The 25,394-nt window shown below is 38.9% G+C and overlaps 1 protein-coding gene across 3 annotated transcripts in view; it reads left to right on the forward strand.

Annotated features, from left to right (window-relative positions):
- The first annotated feature begins 2,048 nt into the window (after positions 1–2,048).
- FAM151B (family with sequence similarity 151 member B) overlaps positions 2,049–25,394 on the forward strand; it is a 32,471-nt gene continuing 9,125 nt past the window's right edge. The window contains exons 1-6 of one of the 3 annotated variants that reach the window (XM_047778195.1): positions 2,049–2,280; positions 8,270–8,415; positions 10,519–10,644; positions 15,757–15,922; positions 17,589–17,806; positions 20,982–21,117. In XM_047778195.1, coding sequence (XP_047634151.1) covers positions 10,626–10,644; positions 15,757–15,922; positions 17,589–17,806; positions 20,982–21,117 — 539 coding nt within the window. In that variant the 5' untranslated portion in view covers positions 2,049–2,280; positions 8,270–8,415; positions 10,519–10,625. The remainder of the gene's footprint in view (positions 2,281–8,269; positions 8,416–10,518; positions 10,645–15,756; positions 15,923–17,588; positions 17,807–20,981; positions 21,118–25,394) is intronic. The other 2 variants (XM_047778197.1, XM_047778194.1) reach the window with 2 other exon arrangements.

Here is a 25,394-nt window from a genome sequence, read left to right on the forward strand (position 1 = left end):
TGAAACTAACAGAAGAAATTCCCCACAATAGGCTGAGATTCCGTCAAAATGTTTCAGCCTTTGGATGAGGATGAACCAGAAGTATAAAATTATGTAAAATTATAGCCAAGTTTAGTATTGCCTGCATCACCCAAAGAATCTTAAGCATTTAATTTGCTTTAAGGTGGTTCCCCCACTGGTGATGCCTCCTCCAGGTGCTAGGAGGAATGAAAATGTAAATTCTCTCCACAGAAAAGTAACTTAATTGTAAGCCTCAAATTACTTTTCAAGTAGAACATCTACTAGCATATAGTAAAAAAGTACATAGGCCCATGAGGGAACTAGACTCCAGAGGCACAAATTAGAAACAATTTAATTCATAAAGTCTTAGGTATTAAATTTATGCTTTCTGTGTTTAAAGAAATAAAGTCAAGTGTGAAGTGCCTTAGAGAATGGGAAAGGAAAACATGATGGAGCTAATTTGGGAAATAATGTAATACAAATGTTGCAAGAATATATAAAAACTGAACTTTAAGACTGTAAATAGGTTTAATGGTAGAATAGAGTATAGGCAATTGAGAAGATTTATAAACTGGAATATAAATCAGAATTTTTTTGGAATGCAGCATTGAAAGACAAAAAGAAATATGGGAAAAAAAAAAACCAGCATATAGAGGATGCAGTGAGAATTCCTAACACCTGCTTAATTAGCTGCAGAAAGAGAGGGGAGGGTAGAACAGTGCAAATATTTTTAGACACAATGTAGACTTTTCAAAACTGATGAAAGACATAACTCCACAGATGCAAGAAGCCAGACAAACTCCAAACAGAATAAAAAGGAAACTGCACCTAGATGCTTTAAAACAGGAACTGCCAGCTGGCTTAGAAAGTCCAAGGAACAGCTTCTCTAGTTAAAGGACAGAAAAGGGGGCTGGAGGATATGAACTATAATTCTTTTTGAATTTCCTATTTCAGGAGAACTGCAGCACCCCTCCCTCCACACCATGTGTAAATCCTATGGAGCAATGTGGATTTTCCCTGCCCTACACTAAGCTAGAGAGCACAAAAAGGCAGCACCCCACCTCCTTATCCAACAGTGCAATGGTTGCAGACACTGCAGGACAGAACAGTGGCAATGGAGTGGGGAAGCTAAAGGCTTTTCTAGCTAGAATACCAAGGATGATGTTAGAGCCAGAGAACACTGGAGAGATTATAGGTAAGAGGAAACTGAAGAAGGTAAACCTCTAATTTTGTATATAAAATCCTAAAATCCCCCATACACTGTGCACATGACTGATCTTTGCTGTACAGCACAAATTGGCACGACACTGTAAATCAACCATAATTTTTAAGTGTTTTAAAAGTCACTTAAGTCATTAAAATTTAGCGTTTTCTCAAACCCAAGAAATCATTTTGAGGAGCTAGAAAAAATCCGGAGTACAGAAGCTTGACTGAAGGCAGATTGAAATAATTACAACTGAATTCTGTAAAGACATAAATATATTAAAATCTGAAGAGGTGGGCAAGAAGGGCTGTGTTTCGTGTGAGGTTATGCTTATCCTAATTTTACACTGAGTGGTTTTAGAGCGGCAGAACCAGGAAATGGCAGTGCTACACTGCTAATTCACGTCGTCTGACTCCACTGGTGCTCTTTTTCCAGCCACAGCTTGTCTGTGGAAAGGAGTTAAGGAGAGCAAGGAAGGCAGTAGGTGGGGAAAATCGAACTGCTGGGAGTTTCTGAGTGAACACCGGCAGAAAGCGAGAAAGAGAAAACTTTCAAGTTAACACCTTAGTCTCCTTGCGCAGAAACGCTCATTTTTATGGAGACATGACATCAAGTCATTTTTTAGTATGTTACTAAAATTAAAAAGAGGAAATATATCTAACTTTGGGAATTCGTACCCCTTAGCAGCAACTGTACTCAACCTCGGCGTCTCAACCCTGCTGCTATCTTCCCTGACGTGACCGCACGTTTATCAGGATTTCGCGCTCTCTGACTACCTTTCAAAAAGAGCAATTCGCGCGACACTTGGACGCGAATCCCCACCGGGAAGATCTCGCGAAAGTGAAACTTGATCCGCCCCTTCTGCGCGTGCGTACCGCCTTCCCGCCGTTTCCGTCCCCAGCTTCGGAAGCGCTGCGTGGGCAGCGGTCTGCGGTTGTACTGCGGTACTGTGGTCTGGCGTTGGTAGACTTGGGTTTTTCTCGCCACCTGCGACGGGTCAGCGGCATCTCCCACCGCTCGGCGCTTGCGCGAACTGTGGCTGTTCGTCGCCATGACAGCGAACGCCGCAGGCCCTGGTAAGCCTGGGACCCTGAGGTTCCGGGTCTGGGACGGAGCACCACAGAATTAGCTTGCAGTGGGCCTTTTCTCCGGCCCAGTGCCCATAGTTGGGGGCTCTTTGAGAGACGCCTCAGGCGGCACTCTCCCCTTTTTGGATCTCGTGCTCTGCTTCCTCAGCGTGAGCTTCCATTCACCTGGCCTAGAGCCTTGGGTCCCTGTATGGGCGTTAAGTGAAAAACTTTTGGGGCGGATGGCATGAATATTGCGCCCTTTTGTAAAGAAAAAAAAATTTTTTTTTCCTCAACAGCAGTTTTAGATTCATGGAAGTTTTGAGCGGAGGACAGGGAGACTCTCCATCTATCCCCTACTCGGCTTATGCATTGCCTCCCCATTTTTTGTTTTTTTTGTTTTTTGGGGTTTTTTTGGTCTTTTTTAGGGCCGCACTGGGGGCATATGGAGGTTCTTAGGCTACAGGTCGAAGGGGAGTTTGCGACCTATACACCACAGCTCACAGCAATGCCAGATTTTTAACTCACTGAGCTAGGGTTAAAGGATAGAACCCGCGTCCTAATGAATACTAGTTGAGTTCTTTAACCACTTAACCACAGGGGAAACTCCAGCTTCCCCATTTTTAACATCCCTCACCAGAGTGGTACTTTTGTTATAATTGTGAGCCTACATTGATGCATCATAATAACCTGAAGTACATATTTCACATTAGAGTTCACTCTTGGTGGGGGTACTGTGTGTGGGTTTAGACAAGTGTACAATGAATGACAAATCTGTTTGGTAGGGCGTCATGGAAAATAGTTTCTCTGTCCTAAAAATCCTTTGTGCTCCAACTATCCATGAGTCTACCTCCAACCCCATAAGTCTCCCTCCAACCCCTGACAACCAATCGCTTTGTCTTTCCCAGAATGTCCTATAGTTGGGATCATACAGTATGTAGCCTTTTCAGATTGGCTTTTTTTGTTTATAATATGTGGTTAAGGTTTCCCTTTGTCTTTTTATGGTTTGAGAGCTTGTGCCTTTTTAGCACACAAATTTAGCAAACAAATTCTGTTGTCTGGGTATACCACAGTTTATCCATTCACCTACTGAAAGATACCTCCATTACTTTCAGATTTTGGCAATTATAAGTTGAGCTGCTGTAAGCATCAGTGTTCAGGCTTTTGGAGAGACATAAGTTTTCAAATCCTGTGGGTAAATATCAAAGAGCCTGATTGCTGGATTGTACCGTAGGAGTATGTTTAGTTTTTTTTGTGTCTTAGGGCCGCACCCTTGGCATATGGAGGTTCCCAGGCTAGGGGTCCAATAGGAGCTGTAGCTGCTAGCCTAGGCCACAGTAGTGCCAGATCTGTGCCACATCTGCCATCTACTCCACAGCTCACTGCAACACTGGATCCTTAACTCACTGATCGAGACTAGGAATTAAACCCACATCCTCATGGATGCTAGGCGGATTAGCTTCTGCTGTGCCATAACGGGAACTCCAAAGTATGTTTAGCTGGGTTTTTTTTTTTTTTTTTTTGTCTTTTTTGCCATTTCTTGGGCCCCTCCCTCAGTATATGGAGTTCCCAGGCTAGGGGTCTAATCAGAGCTGTAGCCACCCAAAGCCACAGCAACACGGGATCCCAGCCACATCTGCAACCTACACCACAGTTTACAGCAACGCCGGATCCTTAACCCACTGAGCAAGGGCAGGGATTGAACCCGAAACCTCATGGTTCCTAGTCGGATTCGTTAACCACTGAGCCACGATGGGAACTCCCAAAGTATGTTTAGTTTTGTAAGAAATTTCCAAGCTCTCTTTTAAAGTTTCTGTACCATGTCTGATTTAATGCATTTAGAGTGATAATCTCTAGGTCCATCCATGTTGCTGCAAATGGCATAATTTCATTCTTTTTTATGGCTGAGTAATATTCCATTGTATATATTTACCACATTTTTTATCCATTCCTGTTGATAGCACTTATATATGGAATCTAAAAAAATGATACCAACTGTTTACAAAACAAACAGATACACAGACATAGAAAACAAACTTATAGTTCCAAAAAGGGAAAAGTAGAGGAGAGGGGTAAATTTGAAGTTTGGGATTAACATATACACACTACTATATATAAAATAGGCTATCAACAAGGAACTACTTTATGGCACACGGAACTCCACTCAATATTCTGTAATAACCTACATGGGAAAAGAATCTGAAAAAGAATGGATACGTGTATATGTATAACTGAATCACTTAGCCGTATACCTGAAACTAAACATTGTAAATCAAATATACTCCAACATAAAGTAAAATTGAAAAAAGATACAGTCACCATGCCATTTTGCATTCCCATTGCCAGTGAATGAGAATTCCTATTATTTTGCATCCTTACTAGCATTTGGTGTATCTGTTCCAGATTTTGGCCATTCTAATAGGTGTGTAGTTGTACCTCATTTTAATTGGTATTTCTCTGGTGACGTGATGTGGCACATCTTTTCACATGCTTGATAGCTATCTTTTTTGGTGAGGTGTCTGTTAAGTCTTTGGCCGTTTTTTTAATGATTGTTTGTTTTTTATTGTTGAGTTTTAAGAGTTCTTTATATATTTAGGATAATAGTTCTTTATCATATGTGTCTCTTGCAAATATTTTCTCTCAGTCTGTGGCTTGTCTTCTCATTCTCTTGACATTATCTTTCACAGAGCAGAAGTTTTTCATCTTAATGAAGTCCAGTTTATCCATTCTTTCTTTTTTTTTTGGTCACCTCTGTGCAATGCAGAATTTCTTGGGCCAGGGATTGAACCTATGCCAGTGACAGTGCCAGACCCTTAACTTGCTAGGCTACCAGGGAACTCTCCATTTTTTTTTTTTTTTAATAGATAGTACCTTTGGGACTGTATCTAAAAAGTCATTGGCATACCCAAGGTCATCTAAGTTTTGTCCTGTATTATTTTCTAGGAATTTTATAGTTTTGCATTTTACACTTAAGTATATGGTCCATCTTTTTTTTTTTTTTTTTTTTTTGGCTTTTTAGGGCCACTCTTGCAGCATATGGAAGTTCTCGGGCTAGGGGTCAAATCAGAGCTACAGCTGCTGGCCTAAACCACAGCCATGCCAGATCAGAGCCTCATCTGCAACCTACACCACAGTTCATGGCAATGCCAGATCCTTAACCCACTAAGCGAGGCCAGGGATCAAACCCACTCTCTCATGGATACTAGTTGGGTTTGTTACTGCTGAGCCACAACAGGTACTCCTCTTCCTCCATTTTCAAAGCCAGCATTGCTGGTCAAGTCTTCCTCACATTGTGTCACCCTGACACCACTCTCCTGTCTTCCTCTTTCACTTACACAGATTTTATAAGATCCTTAATGTGATTAAATTAGGCTCACTTGGATAATCCAAGCTACTTGTCCCACCTCAGACACAACAGATTAGCAACCTTAATTCCATTTGTAAGCTTAATACTCTTTGCTACATAACATAACATATTCATAGTTTCCATGGATTAGGATGTGGACATCTTGGGCTGGGGTAGGAGAGGGGTGTCATTATTCTTCCTACTATAGTACCTCTACATATTGTTCTTCCCCTTACCTTTTTTTCACTATATATATATTTCTTTCTTTTTTCTTTTTCTTTTTTTTTTTTTGTATGGCCACATCTGTGGCATATGGAGGTTCCCAGGCTAGAGGTTGAATCAGAGCTACAGCTGCTGGCCTATACCACGGCCACGGCAACATCGGATCCGAGCCATTCCTGCCACCTACACCACAGCACACCACAACGATGGATCCTAGTCAGATTAATTTCTGCTGAGCCATGATGGGAACTCCTCACTTAACATATTTTGAGATTAGTCTATATCATACATATAGATTTGCCTTATTCTTTCTGATGGCTGCATAATGTTCCATTTTATGAACATACCATAATTTAGTGAATCCACTTTTTTTTTTTTTTGTCTTTTGTTTTTTGTTGTTGTTGTTGTTGTTGTTGCTATTTCTTGGGCCGCTCCCGCGGCATATGGAGCTTCCCAGGCTAGGGGTTGAATCGGAGCTGTAGCCACCGGCCTACGCCAGAGCCACAGCAACGCGGGATCCGAGCCGCGTCTGCAACCTACACCACAGCTCACGGCAACGCCGGATCGTCAACCCACTGAGCAAGGGCAGGGACTGAACCTGCAACCTCATGGTTCCTAGTCGGTGAATTCACTTTTGATGAATATTCAGGTTATTTTTACTTTTTTTTTTCTATTACAAAAAATGCTACAATAAATATCCTTGTATGAATGCATCATTTCCCATATATAAGCATATCTGTCTATGAGATAGATTTATGAAGGTGGAATTTCTGGGTCAAAGGGTAAGTGTATTTTTCTCTTTTGTTTGATTTAATTGTTCTTTTTTAAACTTTTTTTTTTTTTTTAATGGTTGCACTTCCGGCATAGGGAAATTCCCAGGCTAGGGGTTGCATCAGCTGCAGCTGCCAACCTACACCACAGCTCATGGTAATGCCGGATCCTTAACCCACTGACGGGGGCCAGGGATCGAACCTGCGTCCTCATGGATACTTGTCAGATTTGTAACTTGCTGAGCTACAGTGGGCACTCTTTTTTTTATTTTTTATTGAGACATAACTTGCATACCATACAATTCTCAATCATTTAAACATGTAATTCAGTGGTTTTTAGTATATTCAAATTGTGTAAACATCACCACAGTCAATTTCAGAACAATTTCATCATCACAAATGGATGTAAAAAATAAGAGATGTCACATGGGAGCTACTCTGTACTTGTTGCTTTTTTTTTTTCTATAAAGCTAAAACTGCTCTCACCATAAGTCTTAATTTTTTAAAAATTGCAAGTAATTTTGCCTTTCTCTTAGACCTATTTCCAGAGTAACAGCTTACTTAAAATAGTAGTAATACTCTAGATTATAGATAATTGGAGTCCTAAATTCTGTATGTATAAAAAGATATATACACTTATGTCTAAATATAAGTATTCACCCATTAACAGGGCAGGGAGAACTTTCTACTGTAAATATTTTTAATTTCTGGAATCATGGTATTTTATTAATCTGTAAGTTACCTTTATAAAATTTTTGAATGCAGTATGTTTAGTTGGAAAGTGCCACGGGAGTTCCCATTGTGGTTACAAATCCAACTAGTATCCATGAAGATACAGGTTTGATCCCTGGCCTCCCTCAGTGTGTTAAGGATCCGGCATTGCCATGAGCTGTGGTGTAGGTTGCAGATGCATCTCGGATCTGGCATTGCTGTGGCTGTGGCATAGGCCAGCTTCTACAGCTCTGATTTGACTCTTAGCTTGGGAACTTCCATATGCTGAGGGTGTGGCCCTAAAAAGACGAGAAAAAAAAAAAAAAAAGGTGCTGCAGACACATCTACAGTGCACTATTAATTAACATTTAGGTTTTTTTCTGGTAACGTGTGATTACCATTTTTGTGAGACTTTTGGTGCGTCTCAAAAACTTCATTTTTAGCAGCCACCTCAATTACATTCTTTATCATGAGGATATACTGTGATTTAATCCCATCACTGGGCATTTCTCTTTTAGTGAATAATTAATGTGCCTTGTAAAAATGTTTAAGTTTGGAGTTCTCTTGTGGAGTAGCAGGTGAAGGATCCAGCGTTGTCACTGCAGAGGCTTGGGTTGCTGCTATGGCAAGGGTTTAATCCCTGGCCTGGGAACTTCCTTGTGCCATGGGCATGGGTGAAAGAAAAATTAGAAGCCTCAGTTAAGCATTTAAAAAATAATGTCCATGTATTTTCTTCTGAGTCTGAAAGGTCTGTGACTCTATTGGATATGCTAATTTTTTTATTTGTGTAGGAGACTGCTTGGGAGATAGTGGGTGCTACAGTCTCTCCTTTCTTCTGTAGCCCAGTATACAGAGTGGTTGCTAAGTTCCATGCATGTTAATTAGAAGTTATCTTTATGTGCCCCTCCATTCTCTAATCAAATTTTACTTTTTCTCAATGACTTACCAGCAGTTTCAGATGGCCATTTTTAGGCGTTTAACTGTTAGGTGGCATTAATAAGCAAAAAATAAATGGAAGACAATCTCATGCATAAGGAATTTGCAGCCACTTGATAGGCACTTAAATGTTCAAATGACTGAACAAGAATTGGGGAGGTAAGATTTTTATAACTCTTTCATTGTTTTTCAGCCTTTTCTCCTTGTTATATTGGGATATGGCTTGATGTAAGGTAGACCTGATTCTGCTGTTTTAATTTTGGTTAATTCATAAATTTTTTTTTTTTTTTTTTTTTGGCTGCACCTATGATCTGTGGAAGTTCCTAGGCCACAGATTGAATCTGATATACTTTGGAAACAATGCCAGATCCTTAACCCACTGCACAATAGCAGGAACTCTTTTTAACTCACATTTTAATGCTTAGTTAAGAAAGAATCTGGTCTGCCCAAAAGTAGAAGATATATGTGGGAATTAGGTATATTTGTACATGCTAGATAAATCTATAAATACTAACTCAGGATTTACTTAGTCACTCATATAAATGTTATTGAAACTCATAACCTGAAGGTGAATATGTTTAAATATGTAATTTAAGGTTCACAATTGTTAACAAATATAGAATGGAGCCTCAGGTAGAGAAGAATTTAAATTCTACAAAATTTAGAAAAATTTTTAAAGATTTTTATTTTTTCTATTATAGTTTATTTATAATGTTTTGTCAATTTCTGCTGTATAGCAAAGTGACCCAGTCATTTATATATACATTCTTTTTCTCGCATTATCCTCCATCATGTTCCACCACAAATGACTAGATGTGGTTCCCTATGCTATACAGCAGAATCTCATTGCTTATCTACTCGCAATTCAATAATTTGCATCTACTAACCCCAAACTCCCAGTCCATCCCAATTCCTCCCCTCCCCCCTTGGTAACCGCAAGTCTATTCTCTAAGTCCATGAGTTTGTTTCTTTTCTGTAGATAGGTTCATTTGTGCCGCATATTGGATTCCAGATACAGGTGATATATGGTATTTGTCTTTCTCTAACTTCACTTAGTATGAGAGTCTCTAGTCCCATATATATTGCTGGCATTATTTTGTTCTTTTTAAATTGCTGAATAGTATTCCATTGTGTATACATACTATATCTTCTTAATCCATTCATCTTTTGATAGGTTATTTCCATGTCTTGGCTATTGTGAATAGTGCTGAAATGAACATACAAGTGCATAATATCTTTTTCAATGAATATTTTGTCTGGATACACGCCCAGGAGTGGGATTGCTGGGTTATATGGTAGTTCTATATTAAGTTTTCTGAGGTACCTCCATACTGTTTTCCATAGTGGTTGTACCAGTTTACGTTCTCACCAAAAGTGAAGGAGGATACCCTTTTCTCCACACCCTCTCCAGCATTTGTTATTTGTGGACTTGTTAATGATGCCATTCTGACAGGTGTGAGGTGGTACCTCATTGTAGTTTTGCTTTGCATTTCTCTAATAATTAGTGATGTTGAGCATTTTTTCATGTGCCTGTTGGCCATCTGTATATCTTCTTTGGAGAAATGTAAATTTAGAAAATTTTAATATAGCTTTGGTTTTACATACATTTTACTTATTTATGGAGCCAGGATTGGAGAAGGCATCATGTGAAAATTCCTGCTTTAAAATATCTGCTTCTTGGAGTTCCCATTGTGGCTCAGCAGAAATGAATCTGACTGGGATCCATGAGGTTGTGGCTTTAATACCTGGCCTCGCTCAGTGGGTTAAGCATCTGGCGTTGCCGTGAGCTCTGGTATAGGTCACAGATATGGCTCGAATCCTGCGTTGCTGTGGCTGTGGTGTAGGCTGACCGCTGTAGCTCTGATTGGACCCCTAGTCTGGGAACCTCCATATGCCACAGGTGCAGCCCTAAAAAGCAAAACAAAACAAACAAACAAACAAAAATCTGCTTCTTAGTTTTTTTTCTCTTCCTCCATATTTCCTCATGCTTTTGAGGTTCAGACTATCTTATATGCTTACTGTTTATTATTTACATCGTATATAGCACATATATATTTAAATGTACATATATTTATACTTGCCACATTTATAATAGTTTGTCAATTTCTGTTTTTAATACTTGTTTGTAATTTTAAAAATCTTATATTTTTCCCAGTTTTATTACTTTATTATTCTCCCTCAATATGTTCTCTGCCCTTTTTTACTTAAAAAAATGTACTCCATACAAAACAATTCTTTTTAATATAAATGATGTTATTTTAGAATCTTGGAGTGAAAATATACTGGAATATTTTCTGAGAAATAACCAGATCACAGCAGAAGATGGCGCCCAGATCATCTGGTATCATGCAGCTAACAGCAAGGCACACATGAATGAAGCATTGAAAAGTAAGTCATTAGTTATTTGTATTTACATTAGATAATAGATGAATTCAACTCTTGTAAAAATATCTGGTCATATTTGTAGGTATCAGAGAGTTAGGTGATCTGAGTATAAATTCTTGGCTAACATAAACATTTTTATTAAAGATTTCATTTTATTTACAAAATGAACACATTCCCATAATGGAAGAATTTCCTAATTTTCCAGAAATGATTTATCTTTTCTAATATATTATTGTATTTGCTTATATATTATAGTTAAGATTTTTAAAATCAGGTTTGTTATGTCATACATATTTTTTGTGTCTTTGACAGTGTACTAAGGAGAAGCTCAATAATTATTTGTTGAATGGATGATGAAGCCATTGAATAATAACTTATAATGCAGTATTTATGCATAGGATAGAAACTAAGCCTTTTGGTTTATTAATTTGGTCTATAATCATATATATAGATGAATAGTATAGCATTTTTCTTTGCCTTTTCCCATGAAGTACCCTGTTGGTTCCAACAGCAGAGAAGAATAAGAACCTATTATCAAAGGGCTGGAGGAGTTCCCATTGTGGTGCAGTGGTTGATGAATCCGACTAGGAACCATGAGGTTGCGGCTTCGATCCCTGGCCTTGCTCAGTGAGTGAAGGATCTGGCGTTGGTGTGAGCTGTGGTGTAGGTCGCAGACTCGGCTCGGATCCCTGTTGCTGTGGTTCTGGCGTAGGCCGGCGGCTATGGCTCCGATTCCATCCCTAGTCTGGGAACCTCCATTTGCCTCGGGAGCGGCCCTAGAAAAGGCAAAAAGAAGGCTGGAGTATAGCTTGAAGTGACCTGTTACAACAGGAATTTATGAAACCCTATGTTATTTTGTAGGCACTTAAACTTTTTTTGGATTCTACCCAATTATGTATTTGGATAATGTAGCTGAATTTATTTATTTATTTATTTTATTGTAAGGACACTGTTTCTCTCTCTCTCTCTTTTTTTTTGCGTTTTAGAGCCGCACTTGCGGCAGATGGAGTTTCCCAGGCTAGGAGTCTAATTGGAGCTACAGCTGCCGGCCACAGCCACAGCCACAGCAATGCATGGTCTGAGCTGGGTCTTTGACCTATACCACAGTTCATGGCAGGGCCAGATCCTTAACCCACTGAGCAAGGCCAGGGACTGAACCCGTAACCTCATGGTTCCTGGTCGGATTTGTTTCCTCTGTACCACAATGGGAACTCCCTGAATGTAGATTGTTAAAAAATGTATGTTAAAATAAATGCTAGTTAAAAAAATAGACAATATTAAGTCTGAGAATTTAAAAATGTAGTTTTTTGAAAGCCTTTGTAACATTTAGGAAAAGTGTAACTATAGGCATCAGCTAAATGTATTCATAAAAATATAATAAATTGCTGCATTAGAGCATGTAAACAGTATAGGCAAGATCAGTTTAACTTCATTTCTATAAACCCATTACTTTGAGCTTTGTTCTGAATATAAATAGCAACTACTTAGGATCTTCTTGTGTAAAAAAAAAAAATCACAAAAAACACAACTGTTTTCTATTTTCTGGCACTTATTACAAGCTGGGGCTCCTGTGGTTAGGGTGATATATGTCCTAATGTTTAGGCTTCTTCCTCTCGCTCTTCCTGAGAAGGGAAACGTGATGACCAGGTAGTCTCCCAAAGCAGAAGCATAGCCCTGACCTTCACAAGCCTACTACGCAAGGACCTAGGATGGGAGAATAGGAAGAGAGGCTGGGTAGCTCGAATACATGTCTCCATACCAGGCCTTCTTCTCTTCTGAGTATTTATCTATCTAATGGCTTATTTAGTGTTTTCATTTAGAGAGTTCTCATGCATCTCAAATTTAAATTATTCAAAATGAAATTCTTAATTATGTGTACTAACCTGTACTTCCTTGGATCTTTCCTTTTTCAATAAATGGTGCCATAATTCACATAGATTCTTAAGCCAGAAATCTGGGAGTCTTCTATTCTTTGTTTTCTTTATTTCTTGTATCTGATATATTATCCTGATATAGTAATTCTATTCCAACATATATTTAGAATTAGTCCCCATCAGTCTATCACTGCTATCATCATCCTAGTCCAAGCACCATGATCTCTTACTCCACTTGCATAGCTTCCATTCTTATTCTTAAAAGAGACCTTCAGGAACATAATTTACATGGGACCTGAGACTCCTTGACACTGCCATTTAGGGATTTGTTTTTTTTTTTTTTTCTATCCATGGGAGATGAGTGGAGTTAATAAATGGAGATACTGACCATTACTTTTAAGGAATTCCAAAGCCTGTGTTCTCCTTTACAATTGCACTGATAAAGAGGATGGAATGCCTACATATATTTTGCTAAATACCGCTTTCTTGAGAAATCATGTTTGCTTGATTTTTATAAAATTAGGTAAAGCTTGACCCATGGCATCTCAAATATAACTCTTTAACTTTTTTTGAGAGACTTACAAGCTTTTCTAAAAGAGCTACACCTGGAGTTCCCTTTGTGGCTCAGTGGTAAATGAACCCAACTAGGATCCATGAGGATGCTGGTTCAGTCCCTGACCTCACTCAGTGTGTTAAGGATCCGGCGTTGCTGTAAGCTGTGGTGTAGGTCACAGACACAGCTCAGATCCCAGGTTGAAGGCCAGCAGCTGTGGCTCCGATTAGCACCTAGCCTGGGAACCTCCATATGGCACAGATGCGGCCCTAAAAAGCAAAAAACATAAAAATGAAATAAATGAATAAATAAATAAATAATTTAAAGGAGCTATACCTTCTTACATTCCCACCAGCAGAGTAGATGAGGTTTCCGATTTCCCCATGTCTTTGCCAGCTTTTGTTATTGTCTGTCTTTTTCCTTATAGTCATCCTAGGGTTTGTGAATTGATATCTCATTGTGAGTTAGATTTGCATTTCCCTAAGATGAAAGATGTTGAGATTCTCTTCATGCCGTTATTGAAAAATTGCCTGTCATGCAACTGAGTAGCTTTTTCAGCTTATTTCCTGCCTGTAGAAATTTGAGAGTTCATAGACCTTTTTCATTTTGAACTTTTTTTTGAGGTCCAAGCAGATACAGCACCATTAAAAATGTATTGGGCTTTCTATATATCAAATTTTAAACCATTATTTTAATCGAAAACCTCACTGCCAAATCTGTTTGAGGTAGGCCTCTCTCTACTTTGCTCTAGTAGTTAGAGTGTTAGAAAATTACATTCTTTTAAGATTCTATAATTTCTTTTGTCTAGCTCTGTGGTTACCCAAGGCACCATCTTTCTGAGGTCTTATTAAAAGGTCTTACAGTTTTATCCTTGATTTGATGTTGATCCTGAGGCCTTAGTTTACTAGCAGCACCTTGGATTCAACTTTTGGCGTGAGGCTTTCTCTTACTTGGAGAATCTTTTTCCAGCTGGAGAATGAAGTTTATTTGCTAACTCAGTAAAAGTCCTGAGTTGGAAATATTTCCTCTACATGCTGCTTAAAATCTAAATACTTAATTATTTAACTCATCTCTTTCTTCCCATTCTTTATCATCGGAGTTAAAAAGAAACCTACTGGCACTTTAAGCATTCTACCTTGAAACCTCCTTAGCCAAATCCACAGATTCATTGGGCACTTCCTCTATTTTGTGCCAATTACTGCAAGTGTCAGTGTTGCCATAGTTTCACCACTACATTAAAAGAATTTCCCCACAACTCTTCCAACTTTTATTAACAGTGCCTTTCTAGAATCTACTGGATCCCAAAACCATTGTCACATGTTTCGGGTTTTTGTGTGGCAGTGCCCCATCCTTACTACTTCTTTTTGTTTTCTGTTGCCGTGAAATAAACTACCTCCAAAACTTCGTGGCCTAAAGTAACAATGATTTATTATTTTTCATGATTTTGTGGCCCAGCTGGTTGTTCTGTTCCATATGGTATAGGCTGGAAACATTCATGATGCTGTATTTGGCTGGGAGCTTAGCTGGACCTGGAAATTCTAAAATGGCCTCACTCACACAATGGACACCTTAATGCTGTCTGTCAGGCAGGAAGTCCTAGTTTTCTTCTGTGTGGCTTCTCTCTCTCCATAGGGTTTCTGAATCTTCAGCAGTCTTACCTGAACTTTACATGATAGTTGGCTTGCAAGAGGATGAAAGCAGAAACTTTCAGGCCTTTTAAGGGCTGTGCCTAGAACTAACAATTTTACTTCCACTACCTTCTGTTGGGCAAAGCAAGTTTCAAAACCAGCACAGACTGAAGGGGAGGTAAAAGAAATGGGAAGAGAGGTATGTACATTAGGGAGGAACTATTGTCAGCTATCTTTGGAGTTAGTCTACCATGGTCTGTTAAATACACATTCACGTTCAGTGACTGGCAAAGCTTCTTACCTGTTCCAGGGGACGTGTGCTTTTTTTTTTTTATTTTATTGAACAATTTTTTTTTTTTTTTTTTTTTTGCTTTTTAGGGCTGTACCTGCGGCATATGGAGGTTCCCAGGGTAAGGGTCTAATCAGAGCTGTAGCCACTGGCCTACACCACAGCCACAGCAGCGTGGGATCCGAGCCGTGTCTGCGACCTACACCACAGCTCACAGCATCTCCAGATCCTTAACCTCCTGAGCGAGGCCAGGGATCGAGCCTGCGTCCTCATGGTTGCTAGTCAGATTCGTTAACCACTGAGCCACACTGGGAAGCACACTCCCAGGAACGTGTGCTTTATAGTAGCTAAATCTTGAGTCAAAGAACGTGAATCTATAACATAGAATTTTGAGTGTAAACAATAAACATCTATAGTTTCTAATTTGAGGAAGTGAAGATAAAAGTACTATTTTTATTCTCAGAAACTTCAGCAAATACTTATTAAGCCTCCCTTTGTATACTCATTTTGCTATATACTAGGAAGAAATTAAGTATTAGGACAGCAGTTTAAGAGTGTGACCTAGGCAAAGGGATTTACTTCTTCACTACCTGTTTGCTCATCTGTAATGAATAAGGACAACATGTAAGGCCCAGTATAGAACCTGGCATTTAGTCATTATGCAAATATTAATTTTTCTTTCCTTTTATCTTCCTCAAAAGGATACTGGACATTCCATCTCCTGCAATCTCTATTTTATTAGCATTAACATAAGTTCTTTTATTTGGACAGGTTCTGCTCATATGATAGAGGCTGATGTCATTCTTCCAAATGATGGAACAGAGTATGGCCAGCCAATCATGGCCCATCCTCCAGAAACAAACAGTGATAATACTTTACAGGAATGGCTGGCTGAAGTTATAAAAAGCAATAAAGGCATCAAGCTGGATTTCAAGAGGTATTTGTACAAACATTCAGTCTAGCTGTTATAAAATATCAAACAATAAGGAGAAAAGATCAGTAGCTTCAAATATCTGTGCCTGAATAACTTTATCTAAATTGAAAATGGAGTTGCAAAATAATGTGATTTAGGAATGGACCTAATACCTATTGAGTATTGTTTCTTGTGAACCCTTTGAGGCTAAAATTAATTTTTATAAAGAAATTTATTATACGTGACCATTGTTATAATAGAATGGTCAATTTTAAATGCTACTTTCATTAAAAAGTAGTCTAGGGGAATGGATAATCAATGAGATCCTGCTGTGTAGCACTGGGAACTATGTCTAGTCACTTATGATGGAGCATGATAATGTGAGAAAATAGAATGTATACTTGTGTGTGTAACTGGGTCACCATGCTATACAGTAGAAAATTGACATAACACTGTAAATTAGCAATGATGAAAAAAAATCATTATATAAAAAGTTTAAAAAAAAATGTAGTCTACGGTGTTCCTGTTGTGGCTGAGCAGGTTAACAACCTGACATTTTCTCTGTGAGGATGCAGGTTCAACCCCTGGCTGCACTCAGTGGGTAGAGGATCTGGCATTGCTGCAAGCTGCTTTGTAGGTTGCAGGTATGGGTTGAATCCATTGTTGCCATGGTTGTGGTGTAGGCATGCAGCTGCAGCTCCAATTTAACCCCTAGCCTGGGAACTTCCACATGCCACGAGAGTGGCCCTAGAAAAGGCAAAAAGACAAATAAATAAATAAATAAAAAGTAAACGTAACTAAGATATAGTTGTCTCTAGTTTCTGGAAAAGTATTTAAAATAAAGGGAAAAAATGAAGTTTATAAAAGCTTTAAGGAAATGTTGTAAGTTTACACTTTGTGATCATTTTTAGAATTGTGTATGTGCATCCAGACTCACACAAGAATATATGAAGGATAAGAGGCTCTTTTCTCCAAGGTCACGAGTTAATGTTAGAGACATGGTACATGAGTGCACCTTGGGTCTTTTCATAAATGTGAATTTGAAGGTTATGAGTATATTTAATTTCTAAATCTTATTTATGCATTCTCTGTTAAGTGAATATTAGTGTCTTTTCTTCAGTTGTTTTTATACTGAATGATCCTAAAACAGAGTTTTGAAACCTCTCTCTGTCCACAGTAGACATACATTTATAGAACCTTTTAGGTAGCTTCATGAGTAATAAGAACAAATCAGCACTTTAAGATATGGTAAATGTTGGTGTTCCCATTGTGGCTGAGCAGAAACGAACCTGACTAGCATCCATGAGGACACATGTTCCACCCCTGATCTTGCTCAGTGGGTTGAGGATCCAGTGTTGCTGTGAGCTGTGGTGTAGGTCCCAGATGCAGCTTGGATCTGGCATTGCTGTGGCTGTGGTGTAAGCCAGCAGCTATAGCTCCTATTGGACCCTAGCCTTGGAACCTCCATGTGCCATGGGTGCAGCCCTAAAAAGTAAAAAAAAAAAAAAAAAAAAAGATATGGTAAATGTTAACTTTCCTCTCTGATGCTATATAATCTTTGACTTTAATTCAAACATTATTGCATTATGTTTTTATTATGAATATGAGAACTATAAAGCCATTAGTCTAAAATAACTTCTTTTTACTTTTAGTTTAGGAATATATCTCATTAACATCAAATTGTTTTTAGTTTGGCAGCTGTAAAGCCATCCATGATGCTCTTGGAAAATGTGAAGAGGCATGTGAAGTGTCCTGTGTGGATCAATGCTGATATTCTTCCTGGTCCAAATGGAAATAACAGAGTAGTGGATGCAGAATCTTTTATAGACACTGTGACATCCTTCTTTCCAGATGTGACACTTTCCCTGGGTTGGACAACAGGGTGGCACTCTGAGAAAGTCAATGAAGGTGATAGTTTTAAAAAAATATACTTTGTTGGTCAAATTAAAATATACTCAAATATGAAAATAATACTATTGATTTAAAACCAAAAACACATTCTACTAAATTTAAGAGCATGATAGAGAGAAAGGTCTGACCCTAAAGATGTGTACATGACTTTTCCTTCTGTATTTTAAGATAAATACTCATTCATCAGTGATGTTCTGTTACCAGGCTTCCATGGAAACACTTATTTGTAAGGTCTAGAATAATTTGCAAACAAAGCTGCCTCTGTACATATTTTAAACAAATCCTGAATTGGTCTCTTTGAACTCTTAAAACATTCTATACTCTTTGTTTTCTCCCTTTCCTTTGGAGCAAATTCTTCCTGTGTCAGATGAAGAATAACGAATAGTGGAGTTCCCGTCGTGGCGCAGTGGTTAACAAATCCAACTAGGAACCATGAGGTTTCGGGTTTGATCCCTGGCCTCGCTCAGTGGGTTAATGATCCAGCGTTGCTGTGAGCTGTGGTGTAGGTCGCAGATGCGGCTCGGATCCTGCGTTACTGTGGTTCTGACATAGGCCGGTGGCTACAGCTCCGATTCGACCCCTAGCCTGGGAACCTCCATATGCCGCAGGAGCGGCCCAGGAAATAGCAAACACACACACACACACACACACAAAAAGAATAAAGAATAGTAATAAGGGAGTTCTCATTGGGGCTCAGCGGGTTACAAACCCAACTAGTATCCATGAGGATGCAGTTGGATCCCTGGCCTTGCTTAGTGGATTAAGGATCTGGTGTTGCCTCAAGCTGTGGTGTAGGTCACAGATGTGGCTTGGAGCCGCAGCAACGTGGGATCCGAGCCACGTCTGCAACCTACACCACAGCTCATGGCAATGCCGGATCCTTAAGTCACTGAGCTAGGCCAGGGATCGAACCCGCAACCTCAGTGGTTCCTAGTCAGATTCATTAACCACTGAGCCATGACGGGAACTCCATAATTCCATTTTAGAATACAGCATATAGGAGTTCCCACAGTGGCACAGTGGAAATGAATATGATTAGGAACCATGAGGTTGAGGGTTCGATCCCTGGCGTCGCTCAATGGGTTAAGGATCTGGCGTTGCCATGAGCTGTGTGGTGTAGGGTCCCAGACACAGCTCGGATTTGGCGTTGCTGTGGCTGTGGCGTAGGCTGGCAGCTATAGTTCTGATTCGACCCCTAGCCTGGTAATCTCAACATGCCACAGGCGTGGCCCTAAAAAGACAAAGCAATAACAATAATAATAATAGAATATAGCATATAAATCAAAGTGTTTAAAGAAGGTAAACTGGAAATAATTTTGTGTAGCCTCCATGCTGATTCTAAACTCCTTTTAGTTATGATCTCGTCTAACTCTGGGTTTAATCTCAGGCTTGAACTGAGTTAAACCATATCTGAATTTTTAAGGCATGTTGGTGTTGAATGTTTCTAGGCTGCTTTTCACTCTCCTGGCCTTGGATTGTTACCACCATGTGTTTATCCTCTCTTAATTATGCTTGAGTTTTAGAAAGGAGAGTTTGTAAGTTTTTAGTAATGTAAGTATAGCTTCTGTTAGCAACCCTTTTTCTAATTAGATAATAATTTTCTAGATTTTTAAGGAAAGTAGACATTCTTTTTCTTTTATGAGGAATTTAACTGTTAAACTAACGTACTCACTTAAGCTTTCTGTAAGTTGTACCTTTACTCACCAATTTTTTTTTACAGCCTGATTTTGATAGAGGTTAGAGGTTATTTTTAAAATAGATTTTTTTTCTGAAACTATTTATAAATAGGTAAATGTATTTTCCACAATGTCTAAATATGATTTAAAACACATTATATAAAAGTCAATTTTAACACTATTTCTATTTTAGGCAAAATGTGTAAGTAATTTGGCTAGCACCCCCTCCACTCTAAATAAAAAAAAATTGAAGTCAGTGATTACCTAAACAGTTGGTAAATACCTATCAACCATCCTTCTCTTGGAAAAGAAAACAACATAAATAGAAAAATCTAAGTTTATTAGAATATTAATGATGCAGACCCTTAGAATCTTTAAACTAAATACAGTGTCAAAATTTGGCTTTTTTGTACTTGAGAGATTACTCAGTTCTCTTTTTTAAATAGGAATATTTATTTATTTATTTATTTTTATTATTATTTCTCTGTCTTTTTTTGCCTTTTCTAAGGCCTCACCCTTGGCACATGGAGGTTCCCAGACTAGGGTTCCAATCGGAGCTGTAGCCGCCAGCCTACGCCAGAGCCACAGCAATGCCAGATCCAAGCCTCGTCTGTGACCCACACCATAGCTCACTACAACACTGGATCCATAACCCACTGAGTGAGGCCAGGGATCGAACCCTCAACCTCATGGTTCCTAGTCAGATTCGTTAACCACTGAGCCACGATGAGAACTCCCTATTTATTTATTGAGATATAGTTGATTTACACTAAATTGTTTGCTCATGTTTTAATTTTTTAAATTTATTTTGTTCTAGGTCACTTGTGACCTAATTTTAGATGTAATTTTTTTTAATAGCTGCACCTATGACATGTGGAAGTTCCCAAACCAAAGATTGAATCAAAGCAGTACTTGCAGCAATGCTGGATCCTTTAACTCACTGTGCCAGGCTGGGGATAAAACCTGCACCTCTGCAGAGACCCAAGCTGCTACGGTCAGATTCTTCACCCATTGTGCCACAGTGGGAACTCTAGATATAATTTTTTTTTTTTTTTTTGCTATTTCTTGGGCCGCTCCCGCGGCATATGGAGGTTCCCAGACTAGGGGTCGAATCGGAGCTGTAGCCGCCGGCCTACGCCAGAGCCACAGCAACCCCAGATCCGAGCCGCATCTGCAACCTACACCACAGCTCACACCAACGCCAGATCCTTCACTCACTGAGCAAGGCCAGGGATCGAACCCGCAACCTCATGGTTCCTAGTCGGATTTGTTAACCACTGCGCCACGATGGGAACTCCCCTAGATATAATTTTTTTATAGCTGCATTTTCCACTCAAACTGTTTTCTTGCATTGAATAGTACTTAATTCACTCTAAATCCAAATGGAAATTTTTATGAATTACCTATGAATTTACCTGTTCACATGTAATTTAGTTTTTTATTTAGTTGACTTTTAGGCTTCTGATTAGAAAAAAATATCTTTCTTTTCATTTCAGGTTACAGTTGGACAATGATAAAAGAGATGGAATATATATGTAAGGAACTAAATCAGCCTGTAACATTTCCTGTCCGAGCAGCATTAGTTAAACAATCTTGTTCTCAGTTACTTTGGCTGTTAAAGCAGTCAAACAGGTATGTATAAATTCGACAGTATAGTGTGTGCATGTGAGTATATGTGAGAAACAGACAGAAAGAAGATGAAAACTGATTATGTAAAGACAGTGTATGTGAGAGAAAGGAACAGAAAGAATGAACACTGATTCCATAAGTACTCAGACTCCCTCACTGGAGTGAAGCTCATTAAAGAACTTTAACATCATGTCTTTCACCTCTGTTCCTCATAAAAACTTTTGCACATAATAGGTACCAATTAAATCTTTGCCATTTTTTTCATTATGTTATACATTCACAAAAAGTTATAAGTGCGAGTTCCCTGGTGGTTCAGTGGGTTAAGGATCTTGCATTGTCATGGCTGTGGTTCTGGTTACTTCTGTCGTGAAGATTTGATTTCCTTGGCCTGAGAACTTCCATGTGCCATGGGTATGGCCCACCCCACCCCCCAAAAAAAAGTTTTAAGTGGATAAAACAGTTTTTCTTGGAATTCTATCATAATTCTAGAAGTCTTTTCCATGTTAAAAAAATTTTTTTTTCTTGTCTTTTTGCCTTTTCTAGGGCTGCTCCCGTGGCATATGGAGGTTCCCAGCCAGGAGTCTAATCAGAGCTGTAGCTGATGGCCTACACCACCACAGCAGCGTGGGATCCGAGCCGCATCTGTGACCAACACCACAGCTCACAGCAGCCAGATCCTTAACCCACTGAGCAAGGCCAGGGATCAGACTTGCAACCTCATGGTTCCTAGTTGTATTCTTTAACCACTGAGCCACGGCAGGAACTCCCATATAAAGATTTTATTATTTTAATATGTAATAAAAATTGGTTGGGCAACCTATTAAATGTTACACATTGTAAAGCTACAGATACTGAAAGAGTTTTGATACTGGGTTTTTAATTGACTAGTCAATAGAACAGCAAATAAAGTCCAGAAATAAACCCAACTCTGTTATGGAACTTAGTACAGGAAAACACTGGTATTTCAAGTCGTAGGAACAAAATGCTGGTATTTCAGTAACTTCTTTTGGGACAACAGGCCAACATTGTAGGAAAAACAAAGTTAACATCTTTCTTTAATTCTTCATCCAAAATAAATACCAGATTAAACACTTGAATATCAAAATGCGCAAAGAAAACAGTGATGCTTTTTAATATGATTTGAGAATGGAGAATACCCTTCTTAGTAAGACACAAAACCTAGAAGCTGTAAAAGCCATTTTGAATACATAAAAATGGAAGGATCATGGTAAAACTTCCTCAGTACATATGTTAGACAGATATAAAGAATTTTCACAAGTTATCTAGAAAAAGACCCAGCTTGAGAACTCACTTATTGTGAAGAGTAAGGGAAGCATGTCTTCCTCTGGGTATTGAGTTTTTGCCAAATGCTTTTTGTTTCTTGCTTTTTGGCCACACACGTGGCATGCAGAAGTTCCAGGGCCAGGGATCGAACCCATGCGACAGCTGTGACCTGAGCCCTAGCAACGACAGTGCCTGATCCTTAACCTGTTGCACCACCAAGGGAACTCCTACTAAATGCCTTTTAAGTTTCTATGAAAATAACCATATTTTCTCCCTTTATAATTAATAAAATAAATTATATTACTATTTTATATATTGAACCATTCACACATTTCCAGAATAAACCCTACTTAATCAAGATTCATCATTCTTGGAAGTTCCTATTGTGGCTTAGTGAGTTAAGAACCCAACTAGTATCCATGAAGATGCAGGTTCAATCCCCGGCCTGGCTCAGTGGTTAAGGATCCTGAGTTGCTGCAAGCTGCTGTGTAGGTCCACATGTGTCTCAGATCCCGCAAAGCCATGGCTGTGGCACAGGCTGGCTGCTGCAGCTCTGAATCAACCCTTCACCCTCAGGGATGGTCCTAAAAAGAAAAGAAAAAAAAAAGATTTATCATTCTTTTAATGTGCTGCTGAATTTTTTTTTTTTTAAGGGCCGCACCCGAGGCACGATGGAAGTTCCCAGGCAAGGGGTCAAATGGGAGCTACACCTGCCAGGCTCTGCCACAGCCATGGTAATGCGGAATCCGAGAGGCACATCTGCGGCGTACATCACAGCTCACTGCAACACCAGATACTTAACTCACTGAGCAAGGCCAGGGATCGAACCCGCATTTTCATGGATACTAATCGGGTTCGTTACCACTAAGCCACAATGGGAATTTCTGTGCTACTGAATTTTACTGCGAATATTTAAGTTAGGATTTTAGCATTTGGAAGTGAGATTAGTCAGTAGTTTTTCTTCTTTCTCAGTTTAGGTAGCAATATCATGGACATTCCATTAAAAAAAGTAGGTACATTTTCTGGGATGTTGAAAATAACATTCAAATGGCTTGTACCTGAGTTTTGGTAAGCTAACTGTGAACTTCATTTAAACCTGATGGTTTGGGGAAAGCTTAACTTGCATAGTCTTTTCTGTTTCTTAAACAGTAAATGGTTGATTTTCTGTTTGGTAGCCAATTTTTTATACATTGTATTTTCCTAGAAAACTGTTCATTTCATCCAGGTCTTAATATTTTTATACACACACATGACTAAAATGGTTTCTTATTCTTTTGGTTTCCTCCTATGTCTTTAAAATAATTTCCTTATTTTGTTTATTTTAGTTTTCTCCCTTGTTTCTTGATTAAACTAGATAATGATTTACTGCTCTTTTTTTAAGAATCAGTTCTTGGATTATTTATTTTTCTGGTTTATGGTTTACTAATTTTTGCCTTTTATCTTTAAAAATTCTGTTTCATGTAGTTTCTTCTAATTTATTTAGTTGGCTCCTTAATTTATTTTTATTTTTAGATTTATTAATATATTTATATTTATCAACATAAATATTTGACTGTGCTTTTTTCTCTGACCACTGCTCTAAATGTACCTTATTTCCCATGTGTAGGTTTTCACCGCTCTTAATTTATAAATATCTTGTAATTGTGGCTTCTTCTTTTTTGTCTCTAAAGTTGTTTTAAGAGGAGTTCCCGGAGTTCCCGTCGTGGCCCAGTGGTTAATGAGTCCGACTAGGAACCATGAGGTTGCGGGTTCGATCCTTGCCCTTGCTCAGTGGGTTAACTATCTGGCGTTGCCGTGAGCTGTGGTGTAGGTTGCAGACTTGGCTTGGATCCTGTGTTGCTGTGGCTCTGGCATAGGCTGGCAGCTACAGCTCCGATTAGAAAATAGCCTGGGAACCTCCATATGCCGCAGGAGCTGCCCAAGAAATGGCAAAAAGACAAAAAAAAAAAAAAAAGGAGTTCCCACTGTGACACAGTGTTAAGAATCCAGCTGCAGTTGCTCAGTTTGCTGTGGAGGCCCGGGTTTGACCTCTAGCCTTGTTGATCCTTTAACAAGCTGGGACATGTTAAAGGATCTGGCTGTTTCGGTTCCTAGCCTGGGAACTTCCATATCCCATGAGTATGGCCACTTAAAAAAAAAAAAAAAGTTATTTTAAGAGAAAATTTTTTAGGCATCAGAGTAGTAGAATCTTTTATTTTGGATTTGTTAATAGCTTTCTAGGTTTATTTTACAGTAATCAAATAATGTATATTATTTCTACTTGGTAGACTTTATTAAGGCTTTATTAATGGCTTGATATATGGTTATTTGTATGACAATGTATTTTATGAGGATATAGTTTGGCTAGTATGATAGAAACCTAAATTAAAAATAGCTTAAACTTAAGGAGTTCCCATTGCAGCTCAGCAATAACAAACCCAACTAGCATCCATGAGGATGCAGGTTCAATCCCTGGCCTCATTCAGTGAGTTAAGGATCTGGTGCTGCCATGAGCTGTGGTGTAAATCTCAGACGTGGCTGAGATCCTGCATTGCCGTGGCTGTGGTGTAGGCTGACAGCTGCAGCCTGGATTGGACCTGTAGCCTGGGAACCTCCACATGCTGCAGGGAAATAAAAAAAGCAAAAAAAAAATTAATAAAGAAAAATAGCTTAAACTTAAGTTTGTTTCTCTCTCCCATAACTGGGAAAGCATAAATGGTCCAGGGCTGATTTGATGCCTTCATTGTGTCAAGGACCCAATGTCCTTCTATCTTGGTACTTGTTTTCCTTAAGATATTGACCTCATCTATAGGTCAGATTGATTTCTGCCATGTTTTAGTTCCACTTGGTAGGAAGGAGGGAGAAAAGAGAGGCTCGGGACCTCTTCCTCTCCATTAAGGGCGTGACTTAGAAGTTTCACCTGCTCATTGGTTTTAATTTAGTCATGTGCTATACCTAGCTACAGGGGAACCTGGGACATGTCGCTAATATTCTGTACAGTCTCGTGTCTAGTGAGA

This window comes from Phacochoerus africanus, chromosome 4 (assembly GCF_016906955.1).
Source record: "Phacochoerus africanus isolate WHEZ1 chromosome 4, ROS_Pafr_v1, whole genome shotgun sequence".
Lineage (NCBI taxonomy): Eukaryota > Metazoa > Chordata > Mammalia > Artiodactyla > Suidae > Phacochoerus > Phacochoerus africanus.